This window comes from Pimephales promelas, chromosome 24 (assembly GCF_988280905.1).
Source record: "Pimephales promelas chromosome 24, fPimPro1.hap1.1, whole genome shotgun sequence".
Classification (NCBI taxonomy): domain Eukaryota; kingdom Metazoa; phylum Chordata; class Actinopteri; order Cypriniformes; family Leuciscidae; genus Pimephales; species Pimephales promelas.
Genome location: NC_142792.1, coordinates 9,996,596 through 10,020,003, shown reverse-complemented (window position 1 = coordinate 10,020,003; position 23,408 = coordinate 9,996,596). Strand labels below are relative to the sequence as shown.

General features: G+C 40.4%; 1 protein-coding gene across 1 annotated transcript in view; it reads right to left on the bottom strand.

The window, feature by feature from the left end:
• Positions 1–23,408, bottom strand: part of plxna4 (plexin A4) — a 203,848-nt gene that overhangs the window by 10,989 nt on the left and 169,451 nt on the right. The window contains exons 21-29 of the mRNA XM_039668055.2: positions 22,362–22,504; positions 20,795–21,063; positions 16,826–16,892; positions 15,446–15,592; positions 13,012–13,171; positions 9,885–9,988; positions 6,726–6,825; positions 5,144–5,334; positions 2,109–2,278 (exon numbers count right to left, since the gene is read on the bottom strand). Of these exons, the coding sequence (XP_039523989.2) occupies positions 2,109–2,278; positions 5,144–5,334; positions 6,726–6,825; positions 9,885–9,988; positions 13,012–13,171; positions 15,446–15,592; positions 16,826–16,892; positions 20,795–21,063; positions 22,362–22,504 (1,351 nt within the window). The remainder of the gene's footprint in view (positions 1–2,108; positions 2,279–5,143; positions 5,335–6,725; positions 6,826–9,884; positions 9,989–13,011; positions 13,172–15,445; positions 15,593–16,825; positions 16,893–20,794; positions 21,064–22,361; positions 22,505–23,408) is intronic.

Sequence of the window (23,408 nt, the reverse complement as noted above, 5' to 3'; positions counted from 1 at the left end):
CTTTTTGGGTTTCTTCTGTCTGTGTAAAGGTAGAAAGATTTGTAACGTGTGGGATGGTTCTGATGTATCAGGGAACAAAAATGTTCAGCCTAAAAATAATGTCTTCTATATCTCAAGGTTAGTTGTTTAGTGAGATTTATCTAGAAACGAGTCTAGATAATCTTGTAACTTAACCCAAAGAACAATTAATTGACTATTTGTTCATGCAACCCAACCCACGAGTCTATTTTGAAAATATGTACTTTTGCACATCCTTACTTACAAAACCCATTAACCTGTCTGGATATGGAAGAGTGTTGAATTTGTATGTATGATATTGTAACGGCGCAGTCAAAATGACAGTTGGAGATCACCGAGTCACTGTAAAGTTGTTGTTTTTTTTGTACGGATTATTGCAGTATGTAACCATATCGGGAGGTGAATCACACTTCCATTGGTACTCAACAAAATTGCATTTATTCTGTTCATCTGCATTTAGTACTTTCTCAACTAAGAGTTAATTTAGCCAAGCCAAACAACATGCTTCGATTATCTTTATCTGCACTGACAGGTTCTACTCAGCATGGCCCAACCCTCGCCCAGTCACAAGACTGACGATAACATGATGGATGATTTACAAGAGTCTCATCCATCAGCAATCCATCTCTGCCTGGCTTTGGTTAAAGATCTGATGCTTAAGGCATCCTTTGATGCATTTGAAGAAGTGAGTTGTAACAAACTGTGGAATCCATTATTTAGGTTGTGATTGGCTTGAATAAATTCTTTGGGGTTTGATAAAAGTCAGTCTAGATGTTCACGAGATTCATCCAAACTGCAAATCGTCAAAATTCTGTTTGAAAAAACCTTTCAGCTCTTTAAAAAGTTTAAAATGCGCTTGATTCAAGTAGATGCTTTCGTGCTGAAATACTTGATTTGGGTGTTATTCTCGCAACTAAATATACACTTAAATATGAGAATATGAGACATCTTAAGTTGCAATCTGGATTGTCTAGAAATGTCTCTTTTGCAAAATCAATCAAAATGAGTAACCCCTTAGTACACCCTACACAAATACACAAAAATCCCATTTAGAACAACAATAATTGGTAAAGAGAATTGATAAACAAATGCTAACAGGCTGTAAAACAAAATAATGATTATGGCTGTGCTTTCATAGCCTAAAGCATTTAGCTTTAAAGTGTAAAAATCCTCTAGAGACAGCAAATATGCCCCCCCAATTAATGGCCTGTGTGTTGCCAGCAGCACATCTAGCCACATAGATAAAGCTGAGCCTGTTGTTTTGTGTACAATATCTGAAAATAGAGCTATTTCGTTCTCTGCGAGAGACATTAGTTGTCAGCAAAAGCTGGGCAGCAAGTGCATTAGTTCTGTCGAAGACCCTCTCACACGCATTAAAAAATATCAGAGACACCAGAGTGGCATCGGGCTGTCATGCCAGGCAATGAGTGCGAGATGATAAATCACTATTTAACGTTCCACTCTTTGTGAGAACGATTCCATTAATGTGTAATGCAAGAGTGACCCTCTGTGCTCTCCAAAAACACTTAACACTCTCAAATGGCCCTAAAACACACTGCGGGGGGAGATGGGGGAAATTAGGTCTATAAAACAGAGTAAATAGGGGACTTTACCCACCGCCTCCCTGCCGTGCCCTCACATCAATATCACCACTTCATCCCCCATAGCCCTTTGGGGTGGTGCGTGATGGAACGCTGGCAGAGGCTAATGATAGATTACCACTCATTAAATGTAGTGCCAAGCTTTCCTTTCCCCTCTCATCTCATCCCATCCCCTCTTCTTTTCTCACTGGATCTGCTAGTTGTTTATTTAACCCCCACAACCCCCTTCCACCATGGGGACGTGGGTTTAAATTGGTTGGGTGAAATTAATTTGGAAACGAGTGTTATTAATTTCTCTCATACTCATTGTCCACGGTAACATCAGCTACATCAGGGACGGGATATCAAGATGTCTGCTTTTATGGGTCTGACTGCTTATTATAGTTTCACACACACACACACATTTTTATAAATTAATATAAAATGATTTCATATGTTTAGACTCATATTCATATGTTTAGGATATTAATGTATGTTTAGACTACTTACCAGTTGCTCTTCCATGTGTGTCTGACGTGCGGATCGTGAATGCTGTGCTTGTCGGCCTGCTCATCCAGGAAGTCAAACATGTACTTGATAGCAAGAGGAAGGGCACTTCCTCTGTGTGCTGTGCTGAAGATGGTCTCAAACAGGTCATCCACAAACTTCTGTAGAGTGCCCTGAGGAACCACAAAGAACGGAGAAGAGGGTTCATTTTCATCCATTCCATCCCATCCTCTCTGTCCTTTGCTTTCATTAAATGACTTAGGCCCCGTCCTACTGCGTTTTTGTTTAAAAATGGAGAATTGAAACGAATACGATCTCCGTCCACACCACCGTTTTATCAGCGTACCTCCGTCTACATTAAAACAACTGAAAACGCGGATCACGTGACCATTCACCAACACTGGGCATAAGCTTGCCGGTGTAAACAGTGGCTGGCGAATCATGGAAGGATACGTCATGACTCATGACAACTAATCAAAGAGCCGAGCGTCAGCCTCTGCGTCATCGTTTCTAAACTCCTCCGTTTTGTTCCGTCTACACCAAGGCTCAATCCCAATTCACCCCTTGGGCTACATAGCCCTCGAAACAGAGATTTTTCAGAGGCACACTCCAAACGGAGGGCTAAGGGAAAGTTCACGGAATGCATCGGAAATCACCGGCGAGATGGATTGCAAACAGTTAAACATTTAAATTTAGCGCCAGATGATTCCACCACGCACTTTATTTACTCTTATAATAACACTATAGTCGTTTAAATTAAGAAATGGTATAATAAATTACCTTTCCGATCAGAAAAGACATAGATTTCGAGGAAGGGATGTTATAATCATCATGTTTATTCAAAGTTAAAAGCAGCTGCACTGATTGTCAGTTGTTGTCATGGCGAAATCCTGTACAAAATCTGTAACGGCAGAGCCATCGCCGACGACTGATGATGTATCGGGTTCATGAAGGGTTGTTCCATTTCGTAGGGGAATATTTCAACCCCTTGGCCCTTATAACTCCGTTTTAAGGGCCAAGGGGTACACTCGAAAACAAGGGGTAGGGCCAAGGGGTGAATTGGGATTCAGCCTAAAACGCCCTCCGGAGATTCAAAACGCAAAACGGAGCTGCAGCGTTTCTAAACTTCTCCGTTTTAGGTCTTCGTTTTTCCCGTTTTAGTCTGGACGGGAGGTGCAAACGTAGCAAAAGGTCTCCGTTTTTAAACGAAAACGCAGTAGTGTGGACGGGGCCTTAAACAAACTGGTGTCGTCAGTATTACAGAGACTGTCCATATATGAGTCTTCCTGATATTTATTAATGATAACAACTATTTAACAGTGTTTATGTAAGTGTTTCTGGCCAGCTGTCAGTAATCCCACCAATGAAACCAGCATTCCTGAATCAAGCTCTTTGATAGTGAAAGTGTTACTTTGAAGTTCACCTTTAATATCACGTAACGGAAGCGATTCTTACCTAAGCTGCTTTGTGCGGATGGATTAACGTCCAACCTGCACCATTGACCCTAATTTGATTTAATGGCGGTGAGTCTAAGAAGGAGAGAAGACGACAGAATCTAATCCACTTGTAATGAAAGAACTGATAGGATGCACGGAAGAGTGAGTGAGTGAGAGAGGAAAAAGAAAGAGTATCAAAAAGCGCCGCCCGTATCTTGCAGCCAGCACAGGCTTCACGTCCGGATGAGGTGTGCACAAGGCACAGCACACACAATCCTATTTCCGTTTGAGCAGATGGCAAGAGTCGGCGAGGAAGAAGAAAAAAATCCCGTTAGCTGACAATCACGACAATAATTCTACTGTGTCCCAGATCCCTGACAGCTTATCTTTTCCCTATGAAGATGAAAATACATATTTCTCACTCGCGCCCTGCATCAACGCGGAGACAGCCGCAGGAGGCTGGCGACAGGGATGACTGCAAGAGTTCTGACAGGTGTCACCCTGTGTGACGACTGACATCATCATTAGTCGCCCAGAAAGCAAAGTGGCTATTTGCAGGCGTTTGAAATGTACCTGGTCATTACAGCACACTTAAAAGCATGCTACCAGACACAGGCTGGCAGTCAGAGAAGCATTAAACTTCAAGTGATCTCGTTCCAGACAGGTGAGGGAAGAACATTTGTGTAATAGCAAACAGAAAGAGGGGAAAAGAGAAAGAAAGAAAGATTAAATAAAGCCTGGCATAATGGAGGGAGATGAAAAAAGGTAAAGCTCACCCATCCTCAGAGACACTGGCGGACCGAATGTGAAAGGCGCCAGCACCCCAGGCAGATCACTGGTATTTATTGCCGGGGCGAAAGCCAAACAGTCAATTACAGTGCCGTCACACCAATCATTTTTCACCAAGAAAGATGGTGTCTGTGATAAACTGGTTATTTGACAGAAATAATCCATCTAAAAATATGACAAACAGTCTGCAAGCGCACTAGGGTAATCATCGGGGCATTTGTGCACGTGTGTGTTCGGAAAAAAGTCTTGTCACTTCTGCTTGGTTACATTTTTCTTGGTGGTCAGAATCACAGACACGCATACAGTTCTGCAAAAAGCAGATCTACTTCCCAGTGCTTTCATTTCCCAGCATTAGCCCTAAAGAAAACATGGTCAGGGGACTTCACATCCAAGTTTAACCATCTGTTTACAAGCTCTGCGGAAAATGAAGAGTGAAACCAATGGAGAAGATGCAGATTGGAGCAAATGGCATAAACATGAACCATGTGACACTGTGGCCTCATTCTAGAAGGTTTATATGTTTCTAGAAGGATAAGATGCATATAGACCATTTCACAAGATGTAAACAACACTGGTCCAGAAGCACTTCCTGTTTCAGTTTTTTAACACTACATAAAAGCTGGGATAAAATACAACCAACAGAACATATAAAACTGAATCAAAAATTAAAAAAAAAATATCTTTAAGATGTTTCCTTTACATGTGAAATAAAGAAAACAGTTACAAACTGAAACATGAAGTGTTTCTGGACCAGTGTTGTTTACATCTTGCAAAATGGTCTATACAACATTGACAAATGCAGACAGAGCTTACCTTGGTGGCCAACAGCCTGGTCAGGTAGATCTCAGAGACCATCTTGCTGCCACGGTCTCCCTCCTTCTGGTCTCCATGCTCATGGTTCTTTACCAGGTGCCACACCTTAACGCCACTCTCCAGGTCAGGTGTGATCATGGGTGTGCGGGAACGCAAGCTGTCCGGACTGCCCGTGTACTTGATCATGTTTTCTGTTGGAGGGAAAAAAGACAAAGACCCATCAGATGGCGGTTCCTCGATCTTCCTCTGCTGACAAATGTTCCATGCAGCTGTTCATATCTGTACAAAACACTATTGCTTTTTGTTGTGCAGTACTGGACATTGGAAATGAGTCATTTAGAACATATGGATGCTTAATTTTTTTATCCCTGCTTTCTCTCAGGTTGACGCGCACGTTCGCTCACTTTGGCGGACACAAAATCGAACAGGTGTCAGGCCAGATGAAATATTCATGCTTCAGCCAATAGGGAGAGATCAGCCATAACATTAAAAAAAAAACCAAAAAAAAAAACACAGAACTCGATGAATGTTTACACAGAGTGGAAAAAAAATTGATTGGCAAAGGCCTGATTTGGCAAGATAAAAAAACGGTTCACAGTGGCAGATGCAACAGAAATCAATCTCTCCAGGGGAAGGAGAGAGAGAAGCGGAAAAGGAAAACCGATAAAGAAAGACAAAAACACCTTCAGAGAAAGACAGACATGAAGGGATGACAAATAAGATAAAAAGAATTAGAAAGGAATGGGAGTGTGCATGTATTTACAACATTCACACTACCTCAGAATACTTTCAATCATAAACACTAACTGTGTGAACCTAGACTACATTTGGTGGAGATTGGATTAATAACGCAGCCTCGCAAAGATTTCACTTTCTTTTCACAAAATCTTTCCATACCAAGAAGGTTCAAAAGTGGTCTTTTGCTCGCCCTGTTTGAAGAACCTCCATGTCGTTTGAAGGCAATTCTGAAAGAGTGAAGTGATGTGTGGCATTTTATTTTCTTGTCTTTCCCATCTGTCACACTCCCTATCTCTCTTCTTTATGGCTCATTTAGAGTGCAGGAAAGTATATGGAGATGAGATTATATTAATGGTCTATTTGATGTGTAGGGGGGGGGGGGGGGGGGGGGGTGAGCTTTGATCTTGAGCTTTATCAGACCCAATCGTACAAGGTACTGATGGCGAGCGAATGGCAGGGACGGATTCAGAGTCTCAGGAGCAAAGTCAAGTGCAAAGAGACTCATTTTCTCTGCTTTTACCTTTGTATGCTGCCTGACTATCTCGGCTCTCTCCGCGTAATTCCGTTTGAGCTTCGTTCCTGTTCCCTTTTGTGAGCGGCTGAGATGGTACACATTTAACATGCTTCTTTTCTCTTACCTCCCTATGAGATGACAAGACTATTTTTTTTAAACTCCTTTACTGTTCTTTGTGCAGCTTAGGTGGAATGTTACCCTGCCCTGCTTTAGAAACTTAAGTCGGTAAATTATTAATGTTTTATATTTTGTGTGCTATGCGTTTTGTTTCGGAGATACAGATGCATTCTAAAATAAGAAAAGGAATAAAAGGAGTTGACAAACACAAACCATATTTGCTAGCAGAGGTTCTGGAGACAGTGGAGTTGTTTACAGAGTTGTATGCAGTGACCTGCTTTGGAACGAGAGCTACGACAGCATTATCAGACACCTGCAGACACAGAAACAAAGATTATCATAGACAACTTACAAAAAAACACACAATTCAGACCTCTTTAAAAATAGTTGTAAACAAGTAAGATGTATTCAGCATCATAATGGTTGGGGTTGGGTTATTGGTCAAACTCATCAATTTCTCAGGTAAATGTTTGACTGCATGGATGAGGACAAGATGGGCTAATCTGCTTCCATTTCAATAAGTATTTTTCTGGTGGGATGGGCCTGGCTATTTAACTATATGCCTCAGCAACTGCTAAGCACAGTAAGCCTTAGCAAGCCAAATTCAATTAACATGTGGGGGCCGCTACTCCCCAACGAGACACCCCTCCATCTACATAATTTGCTATTGGAATGCCTGCGGCACTTACAGGGTTAATTGAGGTGACTTTGTAGATCTAGATGGTGTGGGCTCAGAACTGCACAGGGACACGGAAACAGGGAGGGAGGGAGAATATGGGCTTTACAGACCATTAGGACATTATTCTTACACCCTTAACCCCTTTTCTCCCAGGACTAAGTCAACGTGAAGCCGTCTTCGTTTACTGCTGCGGATAGCTGTCCAAACTTCAATGAAATCAAAACAGACCTCAGTGTAAATGAATGTCAGTGTGAAACAGGCTTGTGCAAAATTCAGAATTTCAGAATTGGCCTCCATTCAATTCATGAATTGGAACTTGAATTGAATTGACTACGCCCCCCATGAAGTTGAATTTGAATTGGAATGACAGGAAGTGGAATTAAATTCATGGCAATTCAAAGAAATTCCACACAGTCGCACAACAGAAAGAATGTGTTGAATCTCACATGAGCGGGGCACAACGTAAAGCGTTTTGACTTTCTTAGTTTGTGCAAATCTATTTAGAGTGTTTATTTTTTTCCCCCACATTAATTTACCACATGTCTAGGACAATTATATGGTTTTGTTTTATTAATACAGTGTATACTTTTTTCTTGATTTAACCTGAAAGAATGGAAGTGAAATGTGACAACATGCCCCATAGGTGGGGTACATTGTAACATGTGAGGGATACACTGTAAAATCACCATATATAATAGCTTAAAATGCTATCTGATCTAATAAAAAAAAATACCAAAATCAAAAAGTCAAACCAAAATATTTTCTTAATAAAATACAATTAATAACCTTTTCATATAAAATAATGGAATTTTTTTTCATAATTAAAAATAATCAAATTTTTGATATTGACAACAAACACATAGGAAATCACAATTTTTATTGAATTGTAATTCTGCTTCCTTTAATTCAAATTCGAATTGTAATTCTAGATCCTGTTTTTGACATCAATTCAAATTAAATTCAAATTCTAGAATGGAATTGGAATTTAGTAGTCATTCTCAATTCAATTCTGAATTGTGCACAAGCCTGGTGCGAAAGACAAGGGCTATATTTCCCTGAAAAGGGGCTTTTTAGAAAACAGCAGAGATTTTATCTTTTATCTTTCCTCGGTGAGCAAGTTTACGCTTTAAGAGAGTCTCTGTGATAGCATTCAGACACATCAGATATCTGAGATGAGGCTTATACAACCCCAAAGTGAAGCTTCCCAAGGAGACATCAAAGAATTAATGTCAGAGCCCGATGCATTTTGTAGCACCTTGATTTGGAGTAAAGTATCAAAGATGACTTGAGATATACATTAGAAATGCACAGATGATACTTCATGACATACATATCAGCGCTAAAATAGGAAATATGTGGCATTAGAGAGGAAGGAATGAAAGTAAGGGAGACATAAACATGTATATGGTGCAAGGACAGAAATGGAATATGGTACAGGGGTTCAAGGAATCTCTATTCCCCCTCTAGAGCAACTCTAACAGGCTTAGGGGTTCTGATAGGTTTTTTGTCAAGGATAGCATGCCCTCCCCGACTGAAAATGAATTAACTTCTGTCTTCATTATCTCATCTCCGATTCCAATCAACAGCTAATCCATCCTGCCGCTTGCAGCCCTGCACCCATGCGCCGCCCCGTGACATTTAATTTAAGTACTGTGCAGACTTCTCTCCCTCAAAAAGCTCATTTGGAAGGCGGCTTATGAAGGAAATTATTTACACTGTAATGAAGCGCCGCCTGTCTCCTATCCAGACTAAACTGCCCCGCCCAGTCTGACAGATAGTCTGGGGTTCTTCGCACTTAAGTATTTATATAATTGCACATAGACAGGTTTTATCAGTCCCCTGCTGAGACAGCATTGCCATACCTGACCTCTGAAACTCAATAGCCCCTGTCCACTATGTAAAAGATCTGTCAGCCAGACTCGACATTCGAAATGACCTGGAAGTGCCTTGACTGAACCCTATTATAGAGGTCAATGGGGGCAAAAGGGTCCTCGATAAGGCTGAGATGCGATGAATGTTAACAGTGTGTATGTTTCCCTAAACTAGATCAACTAAGACACACAAAACAAAAGCAATTGCCATCATAGAAACCACTTCTCTGCTCAGCCTTTTTTTTTGTACTAATCACCTTATAAAGGTTCCTTGTTACATCTGAGACAAACATTAATAGAGCATTACACTTCTGAGCCTCATAAAAGACATTCAAATCTCTTTGTTACAGTATTAGTTCCTCTGTCAGAATCTGCACTATTTTTGAAAGCCTACGCAAAAACTCACATCACACAGAGAGCTGTTTATCAAAAGTCATTAGCTAGATCATCTAACCCGGGTGTCAGGCAACAGCTCCACCTGCACCTGCATCCCACTGCTGTCAGATTAAATGTACTGGGACATCAGGAGATGCTGCTTTAAATAGAAAACAGCAATGCTCATCCTCCTTCTGATTTAAGGTAGATTTAATAGGCCTTTGTGATGGCAGACGGTTTGAGTAGAAAACAGCCAACACCAAAGCCTCTTTGATAATCTTTCTCACAAGAAAAAGGATGGTAGAGACGATAGAAATAATGCAGATTTCTACCGCTCAGAAGCATTTATGTCTTGGACCTCTGACTGTATGACAAACCGGCATACTGAACGCCCCATTACAGGAGCGAGTTTACCTAGAAGTGAATAGTCCACATGCAAGATCTTACCTGGTAGTGAGACAGCATGTTGAGTCTTTTCCAGTCAGCCTCGATCTTTGTGGTAACATCCTCATCCTGAAGGATAACTCGAACCACTCTGCCTTGACGCCACTCTGCAACGATATAACACAAAGTAGTTAAATCCAATGTTTAATACAGTAATATTTAAAATGTAGCTGAACCAATTCAATTCACGTTTATGTGCATGTCTCTTTTCACAATAGAGATAGTTTCAGAAAGTGCATAATTCAATGATACAATGTCATTTGGCCCTAGAGAACAGCGAATTTTGCATTAAATCATTCTCTTTTTTAAATAGATTAACTTATAGTTGTCTGTTAAGTTGAGATGGGAAGTATTTTAACACAAAAACTAAATATAGCTACTTTTTCCCCCTTATTTAAATATTTTGAGTGCATTAAGCCACTAATTTGGACTCAAGCAGACAGTAGACAATTTTATGCATATCTTGTTCCAAAAACTTCTTGTGGTGATAAATATGCTGGAATTTATAGCATTTAGTAATCTTAAAATTAATCCTCTTTCTTCAGCTTTGAAAAAAAAAATGGAGCTCAAAACCACACTTTTTTAACTTAAGACGGGAACAATTGAAGAAAAGAGGAAATGGACAAAGTCTATACTAAGAGAGAGGAGGAGAAATAAATGAAAGTGAGAGAGAAAATAAGGGTACGTGAAGAAGCATTTGAGAAAGAGAGGAAGGAAAGGAAAATTAATCTCTTCTGCCCTTTGTTAGAGAGCCGGGCCTTCGTGGCCAGTGGATCGATGGGCGTGATTACAGCCACTGCTGAAAGCCACTTCCTTTTTCATCTGTAGTGGGTCGAGCATCTTGTGCCCAAACGGATCTGATCGACCGCGTTAAGCCTCCTGCTGAGCTTGCTCTTATTGTAGTTACTGAACTTACTAGAGATGCACAACAAAATGCGAAGATATTCTCCCACCTTCCCCTCAAGACACACTAGCTGCAGCCTCAGCAATAACAGCAATGTGAAACGGTGATGAGATGGGTATCAGTGCTGAATGAAATATACATATCCCTTTGCAATGTGATGTACGGAAAACATGGCCAGGAACAAGAGAGACGTCTTTCTTTTTTTTTTTTTTTTGACTCCTCTCTGCTACAAATAAATGTATGATTGGAACGCTAGAGGAGTGAGGCCTCTTCACACCGCCTGCTGCTATATTTCGCTCTGATCCCAACTAGAAGAGCAAAACTGCAATCACAAGCAGGATGATGAAACATGTCTCTTGGTGATGAGAATAACTTCAAATCTCCACGAGATGCCCGACCATTGTTTTACATCTCACAACAGTACTGTCTATAAACATGCAAATGAGCCTAGGTTCGAAGTGCAAACAGAAGAGTAAACAGAGAGAATAAAAAAACTGGAACAGAAACAAAAAAGAACAAAAAGGAAAAGAAAATCAAAAAACAGACTAAAATAAGAAACCGAATATAAGGAAACGGGAAAGAAAATAAATTAAAATAAGGTTACACTTAATTTTAAGGTGATGTAGTTACATTGTACTTAAACAAGTACTGAGTAATGAGTTACGGTTAGGTTTTGGTTTAGGGTTAGTTACTTGATTACGCATAATGTCCTGTTACCTGTAACAACGTCACCTTAAAATAAAGTGTTGAGGAAAATAAAACAGGACAGGGCAGGAGCAAAAACGACAGCAGCAGGATATAGCTGGATAGACAATCGAGCCAAATAAATGGTTAAAATAGAAACTGGGATTGGCTGAAGTGCATTGATTTGTCTGTATCACTTTCTCATTCTTTCCTTCTATCTTCCCTCCCTCCACCCCTGCCCTCAGGGGACTGTGACAGAGAGAATTAAAAACAAAGGCAAGGGACAGAAACACTCCGGTCCAATCTGTCTCAGAGGGATCGAGGAGATGGAGGCTACCTCATTCCTATTACCCATTATCTTTATCTGGCCTCCGGATCGGGCCAGAGAGTGTGCTCAGGAGACACTGAGATCCGTTTATGGAATGCCGAGATGCCTCCTCTCATCCGGGGATGCCCGTTGCTTTATCTTACAACACACTCACACACACTCCCTCAGACATTGTTCAATTCTCCCCCCTAATAAACCAATAATAAAACAACACACTTGCCCCCCGGGTCCCATGAAGCATTGTACACAGGAGAGCCTGTCGAAGAGGGTAAAATTATTTCTTCACTTATCATGGCTCCATTCCCTTATGGATAGACTAGCAATAGGCTTGAGAAATATGCTATTTGCAAAAAAACAAAACAAAAACCAGATGAGTCCAGTCAATGTGGAATGAGAAGTGTAAAGCATAAACAATCTGATTCTCATCTGGAATTTGTGAAAAAATAGCTCTATGCGGACCAGTCTGGCTATTTGATCCCAGTAACACTCAAGCATACAAACATGTATGTTTCACGCATGCATGGAGGTAGCAGTGACTAGTGAAGGTTGCTTGTTCAAACCCCAGAAGTATTGATCAACTTACTGGCATGGCAAGTTAACTTTATTATCTTTAAGAGACAGTTTGCCCAAATATAAATATTCTGTCATCACTTACTAACCATCATATCATTGCAAACCTGTATGGCTTCGAAATTGGGAGAAAGAGGAGAAATTGAAGAAAAAACGTTTTTCTTAGAAACGTTTGAATAGGAAGGTGTGTGTAGAACCTGTCGGCTATATGTGAGTGTGTAAACCACTTATCTTTAGATGCACTGCCTCTGCTTTTTCCAATATCTTTGAATAAGGAAGTGTCTGCCTCATATCGAATTTGCTACTGTAGTGTTTTTTTAAGGTATTGGGCTAATAATCTCAAGGTTACTGGTTTGAATCCAAGTAAATTGCCAAGTAATGGGCAATTTATGGACTTTATTACTAAAACCTCTATCACAATTGTTCCCCAGGACCCTGTCTGTTAAATTACAAATTACAGGATGTGAGCTTGAATGTGAATCAAAGGCTAATATTGATTTAACGACTACCCATCACATTCATTTCACCCATCATTCTAAAACCGCAAAAGTCACTTATTCACACACTGAATCCCCTTACCAAGGCAAATGAAGGCGTAAAAGTTTGGGTAAAGGCATCTAAAGATAGAATAATGCTTGTCATACCCAGGTCCATGTCGGAAGCTTTTTGTCGGTGCGAATAGGGAACATTCTTGTAGATTGCGTCCAAGATCTTCTCCTTCACCTGGCTGATTGTGTCACAGTTCAGCACCTTCACCTGCACCTCTGGGCTCTTCTCATTGTCTGGATGCATGCAGTTCACCACCTACATGACACAGAACAGAATTACCCAATTAGCACATGAGTGGGAGACACATGAATATTTATGTGGCTGTAAATGTATCTTTTTGTAAGATTTGAAGTTTGTGTGCCAGCTGATTATAAAGAATGCTAAAATGCATCCATGCATGTAAGATAAACAAAAGAGAAAAAATTGTTAAAAAGTTCATTCAGGCCCCATGGAGAGCTGGTATCATGTTCAGTATTTCTACTGATATCGGCATGTCTCAGCAAGACTGATCTAGGATCTGTATTTAACACCTACAAGATCTGATATATGACAGTACCGTATTCTGGTCAAACGTGTGTGGGGCATTTCTGAATGAGTGAATGTAGTCAGCAGGTATAACGTAGCACAAGTAGGGAGGGAGTTGTCACCTCACACACCTCAGCTTGCACCAGTCTGCAATTAACATACTAATTCTCCTCATCTTAGTTCCTGTTAGATTCTCTATCTCTGATGATAGCTGTCATTAACACCACCCCACCAGTACCTTAACCATCATCAGACATAATAACATAATAAAAAAAAAGTCCCTTATGAGAGAGACAGCATATAGAGGCTATAAAGGCCCGTGTCCACTGTGAGGGACATAATCTAAAAAAACAAAAAAATCCAAAAATCTCAATATATGATTTGTTTAACTATTTATTTCCATGATACAGCTGCAAATAAGTATTTAAACACCTGTCTATCAGCTAGAATTCTGACCCCCAAAGACCTGTTAGTCTGCCTTTAAAATGTCCACCTCCACTCCATTTATTATCCTAAATTAGATGCACCAGTTAGAGGTTGTTAGCTACATAAAGACACCTGCCCACCCCATACAATCAGTAAGAATCCAACTACTAACATGGCCAAGACCAAAGAGCTGTCCAAAGACACTAGAAACAAAATTGTACACCTCCACAAGGCTGGAAAGAGCTACGGGGAAATTGCCAAGCAGCTTGGTGAAAAAAGGTGCACTGTTGGAGCAATCATTGGAAAATGGAAGTAGCTAAACATGACTGTCAATCTCCCTCGGACTTGGGCTCCATGCAAGATCTCACCTCGTGGGGTCTTAATGATCCTAAGAAAGGTGAGAAATCAGCCCAGAACTACACAGGAGGAGCAGGTCAATGACCTGAAAAAAGCTGTGACCACCATTTCCAAGGTTACTGTTGGTAATACACTAAGACGTAATGGTTTAAAATGATGGATGGCACAAAAGTTTCCCCTGCTTAAATCAGCACATGTCAAGGCCCGTCTCAAGTTTACCAATGACCATTTGGAGAATAATGGGAGAAAGTCATGTGGTCAGATGAGACCAAAATAGAACGTTTGTGTCATAATTCCACTAACCGTGTTTGGAGGAAGAAGGAATGATGAGTACCATCCCAAGAACACCATCCCTACTGTGAAGCATGGGGGTGGTAGCATCATGCTTTCTGCACACGGGACAGGGCGACTGCACTGTATTAAGGAGAGGATGACCGGGGCCATGTATTTTATTTTATTTTATTTTTATTTTTTTAGATTATGTCTCTCACAGTGACAATGACAATTTCAGACCCCTTCATGATTTCTAAGTGGGAGAACTTGCAAAATAGCAGGGTCAATATAACAACCTCTCGTACCATATTGCGTAAGAAATGATTGATAATGTAACCAGCAAATGACTAGGGTAAGGAAGGCAGAATGTACTATTGGTAGTGACTTGTATTGTGTATCAGCAGCTATTTAAGTGTTTTGGAATTGAGGACAGAATAATGAAGCTGAAACAGATCCTTACAGTCATCAAATCAGAGGAATGGGCCGAATCCCAAGTGACGAATCTAGTCGCCAAATTCCCCTTTTTTCTTTTTCTCTCTTAGTCTCGTACAGAATACAGATTAGCATTCTGACGTGCTGTCCCAGTAAACAGCCCGTCCTGGCATACGTGCAGCCCTGACAACACAGGCTTAGCTCATGCCTGTCACAGTGGCCAGCCGAACACAACTCTGCCAATCACCACAGGACAGCAGACAGGTCAAAGGTCTTAACAAGCCTGTGTGTTCCCTGTCAGGCATGAAGACTGTGGGCATTGCTTGCTGCATCAACCCAAAACAAATTACCTTACCCTTCTCTCTACCTGCACACCTGTCTGCTTCTCGGTACTTTCACGCTACTTAGCCTCTCCCTCACTCATTTATCCTTGTCTTTTTCTTCAGTTTACTCCTCTCCTTCTCTAAAACCGTTCATCTCTCCTTCCCTCGCCCATACTGTGTTTTAGAGCCTTACCAGAGTCTTGTAATCAATTTGCTGTCTGATGAGCTTGTCTTCACTGAGTGAGTAGCGGGCTTCTCCGGTGATAGAGTCGATAGGGCCTTTTTCCATCTGTTGCTTTATAGCACAGAAAAGAGAGAAGAGGGGCTCCCCTGCACACTCCTACACAAGGGAAGAAAAGGCACTCACTTTCACTCTCATAAATTTGACACCAACCACCTACAGAGAATGTGGGATATCATTCCCTCATTCAGTAACAGTAATAGACATTTTGAACGGAGCTTTACAGTTGTGGTGCTAGTGCATCAGTTTCAACTGACACCACAATTTCACTCATATAGATTCCATTGATAGTTAAGCTAGATCTGGAGTTTTTGTATTTTGTGTGTATTTACATACTATGTTCTGATTGAATTGACAATATGTAGCCACAAAAAAATGTAATTATTCAGATTCAAATACTTTTTACATTACATTTTAATTGTTCTCAATATATGTTAATGTGAGACAATGAAAATTTAGCTGAACTTGTTAACAGTTAACAATTGGCAGTGGCAGTGACCCAGTGTTGAAGACCCAGAGGAAGGCATTAAGCTGAAGTGTACTGTGTCTAGCTGAATTTGATTAGGATATGCTTGCTGAAATGAGAAATGACTAGTGGTCTGGGCAGCTGGTCAAGCACTGTTCAATAATACTCAAATCAATGTTTTGTGACTGCAATAATAATGTTATGGTTTCGCATGGATGAGGTCACAATAAAGTCATACTCTTACAGTACAGGCCAATTTAAGCTTAAATGAATCCTAAAGCTCTTGAGTGATGTTTCGGCTTCATTCACTCAGGTCTAATCCGTTAAACCAGACTGGACAAAACTGCCTTGAGTTCAAGAATGTATTGCCTGCTTTGTGCATTCCAGAATCCAGTAAATTTCTGTACATTTCTGAAATTGCACATGCCATGTTCTGATTGCAGCAGATGTGTTTATTAAGAGATTAATGACAAGTGCGAGAGAGGACTGCAGTGGTGCTGACGGTCACAGTGCTATATGTAGAATTGAGAAGCACCTGCTAAGCCAACCGTCTCATTATAAAAATCGAAAAACGCTGGAGTCAGCAAGACTTGGCCAACTTTAAACCCTCTTTGATTAAAAGTGCATGCTGACACATTCGCATACAGATGTACATACACACCAACACATATTTATACACTAGACAGCAACTCTCCCCTCTGTCCAACACCTGTAGTGCATCACTGCCAATGCTCCCGCAGGACTTCTCTGTGCTCAACAGTGCATAAGCCAAATGACCTTGAAGGTGAGTGATCTCTTTTCTTTCAATCGTTGGTTTTTAATTATTACATTTTTAATTATTACATTATTGCAATTATTACACTTACCTTGAGGAATTTGTAAAGCAGAAAAGTGAACCAATTCGTTAGCATTTTCTCAGCCACAGACTCCGTTCTGAAAAACAAATAAGCGAACAAACAGTGTAAATAAATAAATAAATAAATAAATAAAAGCAGCACAAAGCCAAGATTATCACTGCAAGTGTCACACACAAATGCGATTACCATGACCATGAAAAATTCACTTCACAAAGCCCGGTGAATAGTGACTCTGTTAAACAAACATAATTGCCAGAACATGAATTGCGCTCTGGAATCTATAGCCCCAATCTGCATGCTGTCTTTATTACCACAACAATCCATGAGACCCTAATACAAGAAACCCAATTAAAAGCCTTTATATGATCCAGCTGGATTGATGCCAAGTGAACCTACTCTGGCATGGAATAGACCGGAATGGAATAATTTCCTCCCCCCCACAGTCCGGCTATTGAGCTTTAAATGTATCGCATTACAAAAGAAGGTGGCTGAATAAGGGCTGGGGTGCGTCGAAGTGCATCACGATTGGCTAACACCTTCGCTTGGACCACAAGCTCTGATCCGTCCGAGAGATGTACATACATAATAACTATAACAAAGTGAAACCCAATATACATGGATCCGGTGTCTCTAGTCTGTGTGCCGCAGGGAGCTGGTGAATTGCCAAGGCGCCCTGCAATGAGCCATGGCACAGAGCATCAATATTTCAGGATTACAGCATTGTGGCGTGTGTGTGTCTATGCCTACTCTGCCGACTTGCATCCCCCAGCTGCCACCTGCATTCCCTCTCTCCCACTGCCGTACGAAGACCTGCCGCTGCGCAGTACCACGGGTACATGCGTGTCTGCATGTGCCCACTAAGCTGGCGCAACACCTGGAAAGGATTATTGTCCCCTTGTTTGGAAGGGCCAATGGAGGACTGGTCCAGGGGTCAACTGGGTCACGTTTCATCTTTTCTTTCATCTCCATCCTAACACTGCCCTGCAATCATCCTCACTCCTGACTGTTCTCAACGCCTGGATAATTTAAAATGAGAAACAGTAGGTGGGAGAAAACCCCGATTTGTAGCGAAGTACAGAAAAAAAGAGATAAAAATAGCCGAAGACTTGCTTCATCACTTATTCCCATTAAATTTCCCTTTCTTTTGCTCTTGGCTGATTTGATGGTAATTATTGTTGGCAAGACCCCATAAACTCACTTACCCATATCCTGTGTTACCTCGCGGCTCACCGAAGGGTGAACAAGTAGCCTTGTTGCCAGACAATCCTGGCACAACCGCTGCCACAGGGCCAACAGCAACCAACTATCACTGTCCCCCAAATCCTTATGTCACATATCATTGGCACTGAAAGCAAGCTCTTGTTTGGCTTTGGTTTAGGGAGGCAGGAGAAGTAATGCCCATCCAGTGATGAGGAATGGGACGTGGCATCACCTGGTGCTTAGTTCCCCCTGATTAAACAGCCATTTCAAAGTGGAATGAAGTAAAATCGGCTGGAGGATTCCTCCACGGTGAATGCGCAAATAGGCACATTGGAGCTGTGCTCCATAAACAAGAAAAAGGGGGTGAGGAAAGAGCTCCATATATCTTCCTCCTCATCTCTCGCATCCAGAAAAGGCCATTTACATTTGATGCTGCTTTCTGCCACAGCAAATGTCTGTGAACAGCCAGCTCTACCAACTTCAAGGACCTGCGAGTGGTTTATGATTCCATGAGAAGTGTCACTCTATGACAAATACTACACTGCAAATGTGTGTTATTTGATTTAAGAGTGTTGCTATGCATGTTGTCAGAGTAAATGTTTTACATTTACAGAAGGAACACACCTGGCTAATGTGCTGACGTTATGCACCTTGCAGCATCAGAGGCATTATTTTCTTAACCAAACAATCTGTACCAAAGTCTGTTGAAACAAACCCCTGGAATTTTCCCCTCCTTAATGCACATGTGTTAAAGAACACAGCTTGAAGCAAGGAATAATTTCAATTTCGCACTCTGCCTCACGTGGAGAAGATTGTCCGCTCACCGCATTGTTGGGTCCCGCTGCGTAACCATGGTCCCCCTTCATTGAGGATTATCCCCAGAGAATAATCACAGGACTTCTATTCAGCTCTGCGTGACTATGTGTGTGTGAAGGAACTGGATTTGAATGTGCTGGTCAGTAAAAGTCTGAGTTAAAATAAGTGTACAAGCATATGCAGGAACAGTAGACCCATGTGAACTTCACTGATGCCATACATATAGAGAAAATGGGCTGCACAATCGGAGAGGTTATTTTTAATCGTAGATGAGTAGAGTGGGCTGCGGGGAGCGAAGGAGAGGGAGAAATGCGACAGATGGTTCTAGAAGCCGCCCGTTAGTTAGTTAGCCTGTGTGTGCTTGTGAACTCAGGTTGAGGCTGGACAGATGGGGCGACTGTCGCAAGCGCTTTCTTGGAAATGGGGAAAGGAAAGCTGGTTGGAGGCTTCTGCCAAAGATGTCCTGCTTCTCTGCATTTTAAACACAGATTTAGAAATCATGCAGTGAAAGAGAGACCAGGAGGAGAAAATTATTCTCAGACAATAGATTAAGCTTCATTGTTCTGGCCCAGTGCTCTGTATCTAGCTTTGCTTAGAGCAGGTGTTAGAGGTTAGACAGGTTCCATGTAACGAAGATCACTCTATATACCTGTGAGGGTCATTAATTGAAATATATGGACTAAAAAAGGGCTTCTCAACTGCAAAAATGCAACACAAGCCCATTGGTTGCAACATTTCAGTGTTTCATTTTAAGAACATTTATAACAAAGAACGTTTGTACTGTGATAGATGTAAAATCTGGATCCTAAAGCAAAACTGGTTATGATGGGACATTGTAGCCAACATCCGCAAAGTGCAGATGTTGCAGGTGCCTACAAAAATGTGACAGGGTTTTTTTTTTTTTTTTTAATGTCTGACAGAAGCTCGAGTGAAACAAGAAAAATATCTTAATTTTTCACCACTAATATGTACAGCAGCTCTTTGTGCAATTAATCTTCCATTCGCTTGTTTCAATTAATCATGCTTAATCATCAAGGGTGTTGAATCAGTTCTAATTTAGTCAAGGAGCTTCTCTTGTAGTTGTCAAATGATCAGCTTTGTTGGTATTAGAAAGCTTGTTTTGACCAATGAATTATTGGTAATGTTTCCTTTTACAGTACAGTACTTACAGTGTACTTACATAGAAAGTACTGGCTAATATAAGGTAAGTACATGGAACAGGGGTAGGTTCAGGGTTAGTACTAGTTATTACCCAGTAATTGTAGTTACTAAAATAAGTACATAGTATTTACATGGGTAACTGGATTGTAAAAGGAAGGGTTACCGAATTATTTTGAGTTCATTGTCATTATTTTTCTCAGAAAGAGCCCGTATTTATCCCCCCAAAAAATATATATCAAAAGTGTCAGCTTTTAACTTTACAAGTAACTTTACAAATCAACTGCTAGAACATTAAGAATAAAAATAAAAACCCAGACGAGTTCAAATGAGTGGAGAGGAGAAAAATCAATATGGTAAAGTAATAATATTGCCTTCTATGCAGTTAGAATACAGTGATGCAAAAAAGTTGATTGCATGGGGAATTAAGCTTCACATATCTCCCTCACATTCAGTAGGTTTTTAGTGCACTGTTAATTGGATCTCAAGCTAATTAATCCAAATTACAATTTAATGACAAGCATGTCAGTGAATTCCATGTTTGGGAGAGAAAGTGTGCATTTTAATGTCCCCAAAAGCAATTATTCCTATTCAGCGTACTGTAGAGTCCACGTTTCAAAGAGAATTCACAGAGGTCATCTGCTCTCATCAATGGAGTTAACTATAATTAGAATGAGGCAGATTGAAATGATCCCAAAATTTAGAACATGTGCTCTGTTGATTACACGCACGAGGGGGATTTATAATCAGTAAAACCCACTGGACTGCAGGACTAGATTTTTGAGATGTGCATGTGTCTAATACCTTCTAAGCAAGAGTTTGGGATGGTTTTTGCTCTCCAGGTTCTTGTCAATGAGGTCAGACAGCAGGTGCTTGAGAACGTCGGTTGCATACTCCAGTTTACTTTGCAAAACAGTCATGATCAAGGAGGCGACATTGCCGCGGTCTCGCATGGAGAAGCCTCTCTGAGACTCCAGGGTTCGGATGAAGGACAGCAGGAAAACCTTGTTGTTGATAAGCTGTCCAAACAGTTTTAGGCCTTTCTCCACCTGTTCCTGTCTGTAACCTGGCACCTGCAGGAAAAAAGGGAAAACAACAGTTACAAACAGATGGAAATTCATAGCCTGAATGTGTTTATTCATCAGCATATTTATTGAATGAATGAAATCAAATTAGACACAATTTACTTTGTAAATACACAGTTTTGGAATTATTTTGCATGATTTATCAGTGCATTTTAGTCCTAAGATTTTATTTATTTATTATTTGATGGATAAAATGAAGCCCCGCCCTACACTTTTTCCTCATTGAATGTCCTGTTTCACTCAGAAAAGCATCCAATTATGGCATTATTTCATGTAGTTTTCCCTTCAGCTAAGCAACTTATCATAAATACCTCCATTTTTATTTCTGTGAAGTTTAAGAATGCTCGCTTAAACTTTAGCTTGACTTATTTCCAGCCCTCTCATTTAGGCCAACAGCTTCACTAACACCCACGGGCATTTACACTGAAAAGAACCAAATACTGTAAAAAAAAAAAAAAAAAATAATAATAAAAACACTATGCAGATGATCAGGCTACATTTGCATTTACTGCTCACTGGGTTATAATTAATTAATTGTGCTTTAAGAATACCCGATGACAAACAATTAACCAAGCAGAGACCCTCATTTGATATGATTTGCCTAATCAATAATCATTAAATACCTCAGAATCTCTAGATGGCTCCTGTCATTAGCTGTGATTTTACTATAAACTTCTCCAGAGAGAGGAGACGTTTATTCCAATTAAGTCTTAATTGATATAGCTGATAAGAACCAGAGATCATCTGGCATTAGCAGGTAAAGTATGGCTTGTATGTTGGCTGAAGAAATATATGTGATCCAATTAAAACGGTCCATCACTTTCATAGCAGGGCATAAATTACTTGTAGCTCGGTGTACCATGCATTCGATTTTAATTCTGTTCCCCACACTCGGTTGTGTCACATGTCATTACTGTTATTAACAAAAGAATGACTGTGAATCAGAGAGCAGCTCATTACTTTAAGCAAGAGAAAGAGACTGCATGTAGTTTATAATGAGAGCTGCTGCCTTTTGTTTACTGAGGGTGAACACAAAAAGCATAGTGACAGCTTTAATTCCCAACAACCCCACTGTTGTTGCTGTTGTGCCATTAGTCCTTCAGAAAAAAAAAATAAAATTAAAATAAAAACAAAGAAGAAAAAATATACTTAGCAGCCATTAATGTGACTGTTCCTCACACAGGTACAATGCAGTAATTACATGCATACATGTACCTCTCAGGCCCATTGGATGCAAATTTATTATTTCACAAAACATTTTTGCATCATTAAAATTGTTAGGTTACCTCAAGGTCTCTAAGGACAGGGTGCTCCTCGATGCCAGGGAACAGAACTCGCATGGTGTATGTGCGGTAGTCCAGGAATGGAATACCAGCTCCATCCAGATCGCTGGTCAACTCGTGAATGTCTGTCTGCAGCTCTGCAAAAGCTGCGGAAGACAGATAACATGAAGAACAAATAGGTTGAGGTCACTAATAAAAAAAAAAATTCACCGAAACTTGAAAATGTTCTGTGCGACAATGGCGAGGGCTAAATTAGGGCCAGGTTGGCACTGGTCCACTCAATCAAATGGGACACAAAATATTATTATTTTTTGTTTTTTGTTTTGTGGAAAAGAAAAAAAATACTGCATACATGACAATGTCCGCTCAAATACATAAAACATTAGAACTACCTGCATGTGTAAACATTTAATAAGATCCTAGTAGATAAAGTGCTGATCTTCCAGTTGTGCGCTTCTATTCTAAATGCAAGAGCTGTCAATCTGAGTGATGAATCCAATCCAAGTACACTCCTACTTCAAAAAAAAAAAAAAAAAAAAAAAAAAATAGACCCTGATTGGTCCTTACTCATTGTTTATACACTATACACACACCATACTGGAGATCCATTGACCTTTCCAAAGTTGTCAAAGGACATTAGAAAACACTGCATCGTCGTCATCATTGAGACACCATCATATCTCCGATGTCGTATAGCTTTAGCAAAGCAGCATGTAATGCCCCTGTGATGATTTTCTTAGGTTGTCTTTGGGTGCTACTATGTTCTACTGTGGTTTACTAATGTTTGGTGAAGCTACAAACTAAAGTGCGGCCCGAATTCCTAAGGTATATACTGTTTACATATACTTGGTATTGTCTGGTCTCTACCTGAAATTATGCTTGTTGTATTCTACTAGTTGAGACCCTTCCTACAATATATGACACAAGACTATTAACATATCACATTTTCAAGTAAAGACACATTTATTCTCAATTTAGGCATATATTTTTTGGCTCATATTTTTGACCTTTTCAGACAAAAAGGTCATTTGCATTGCTATTTTTATCTCA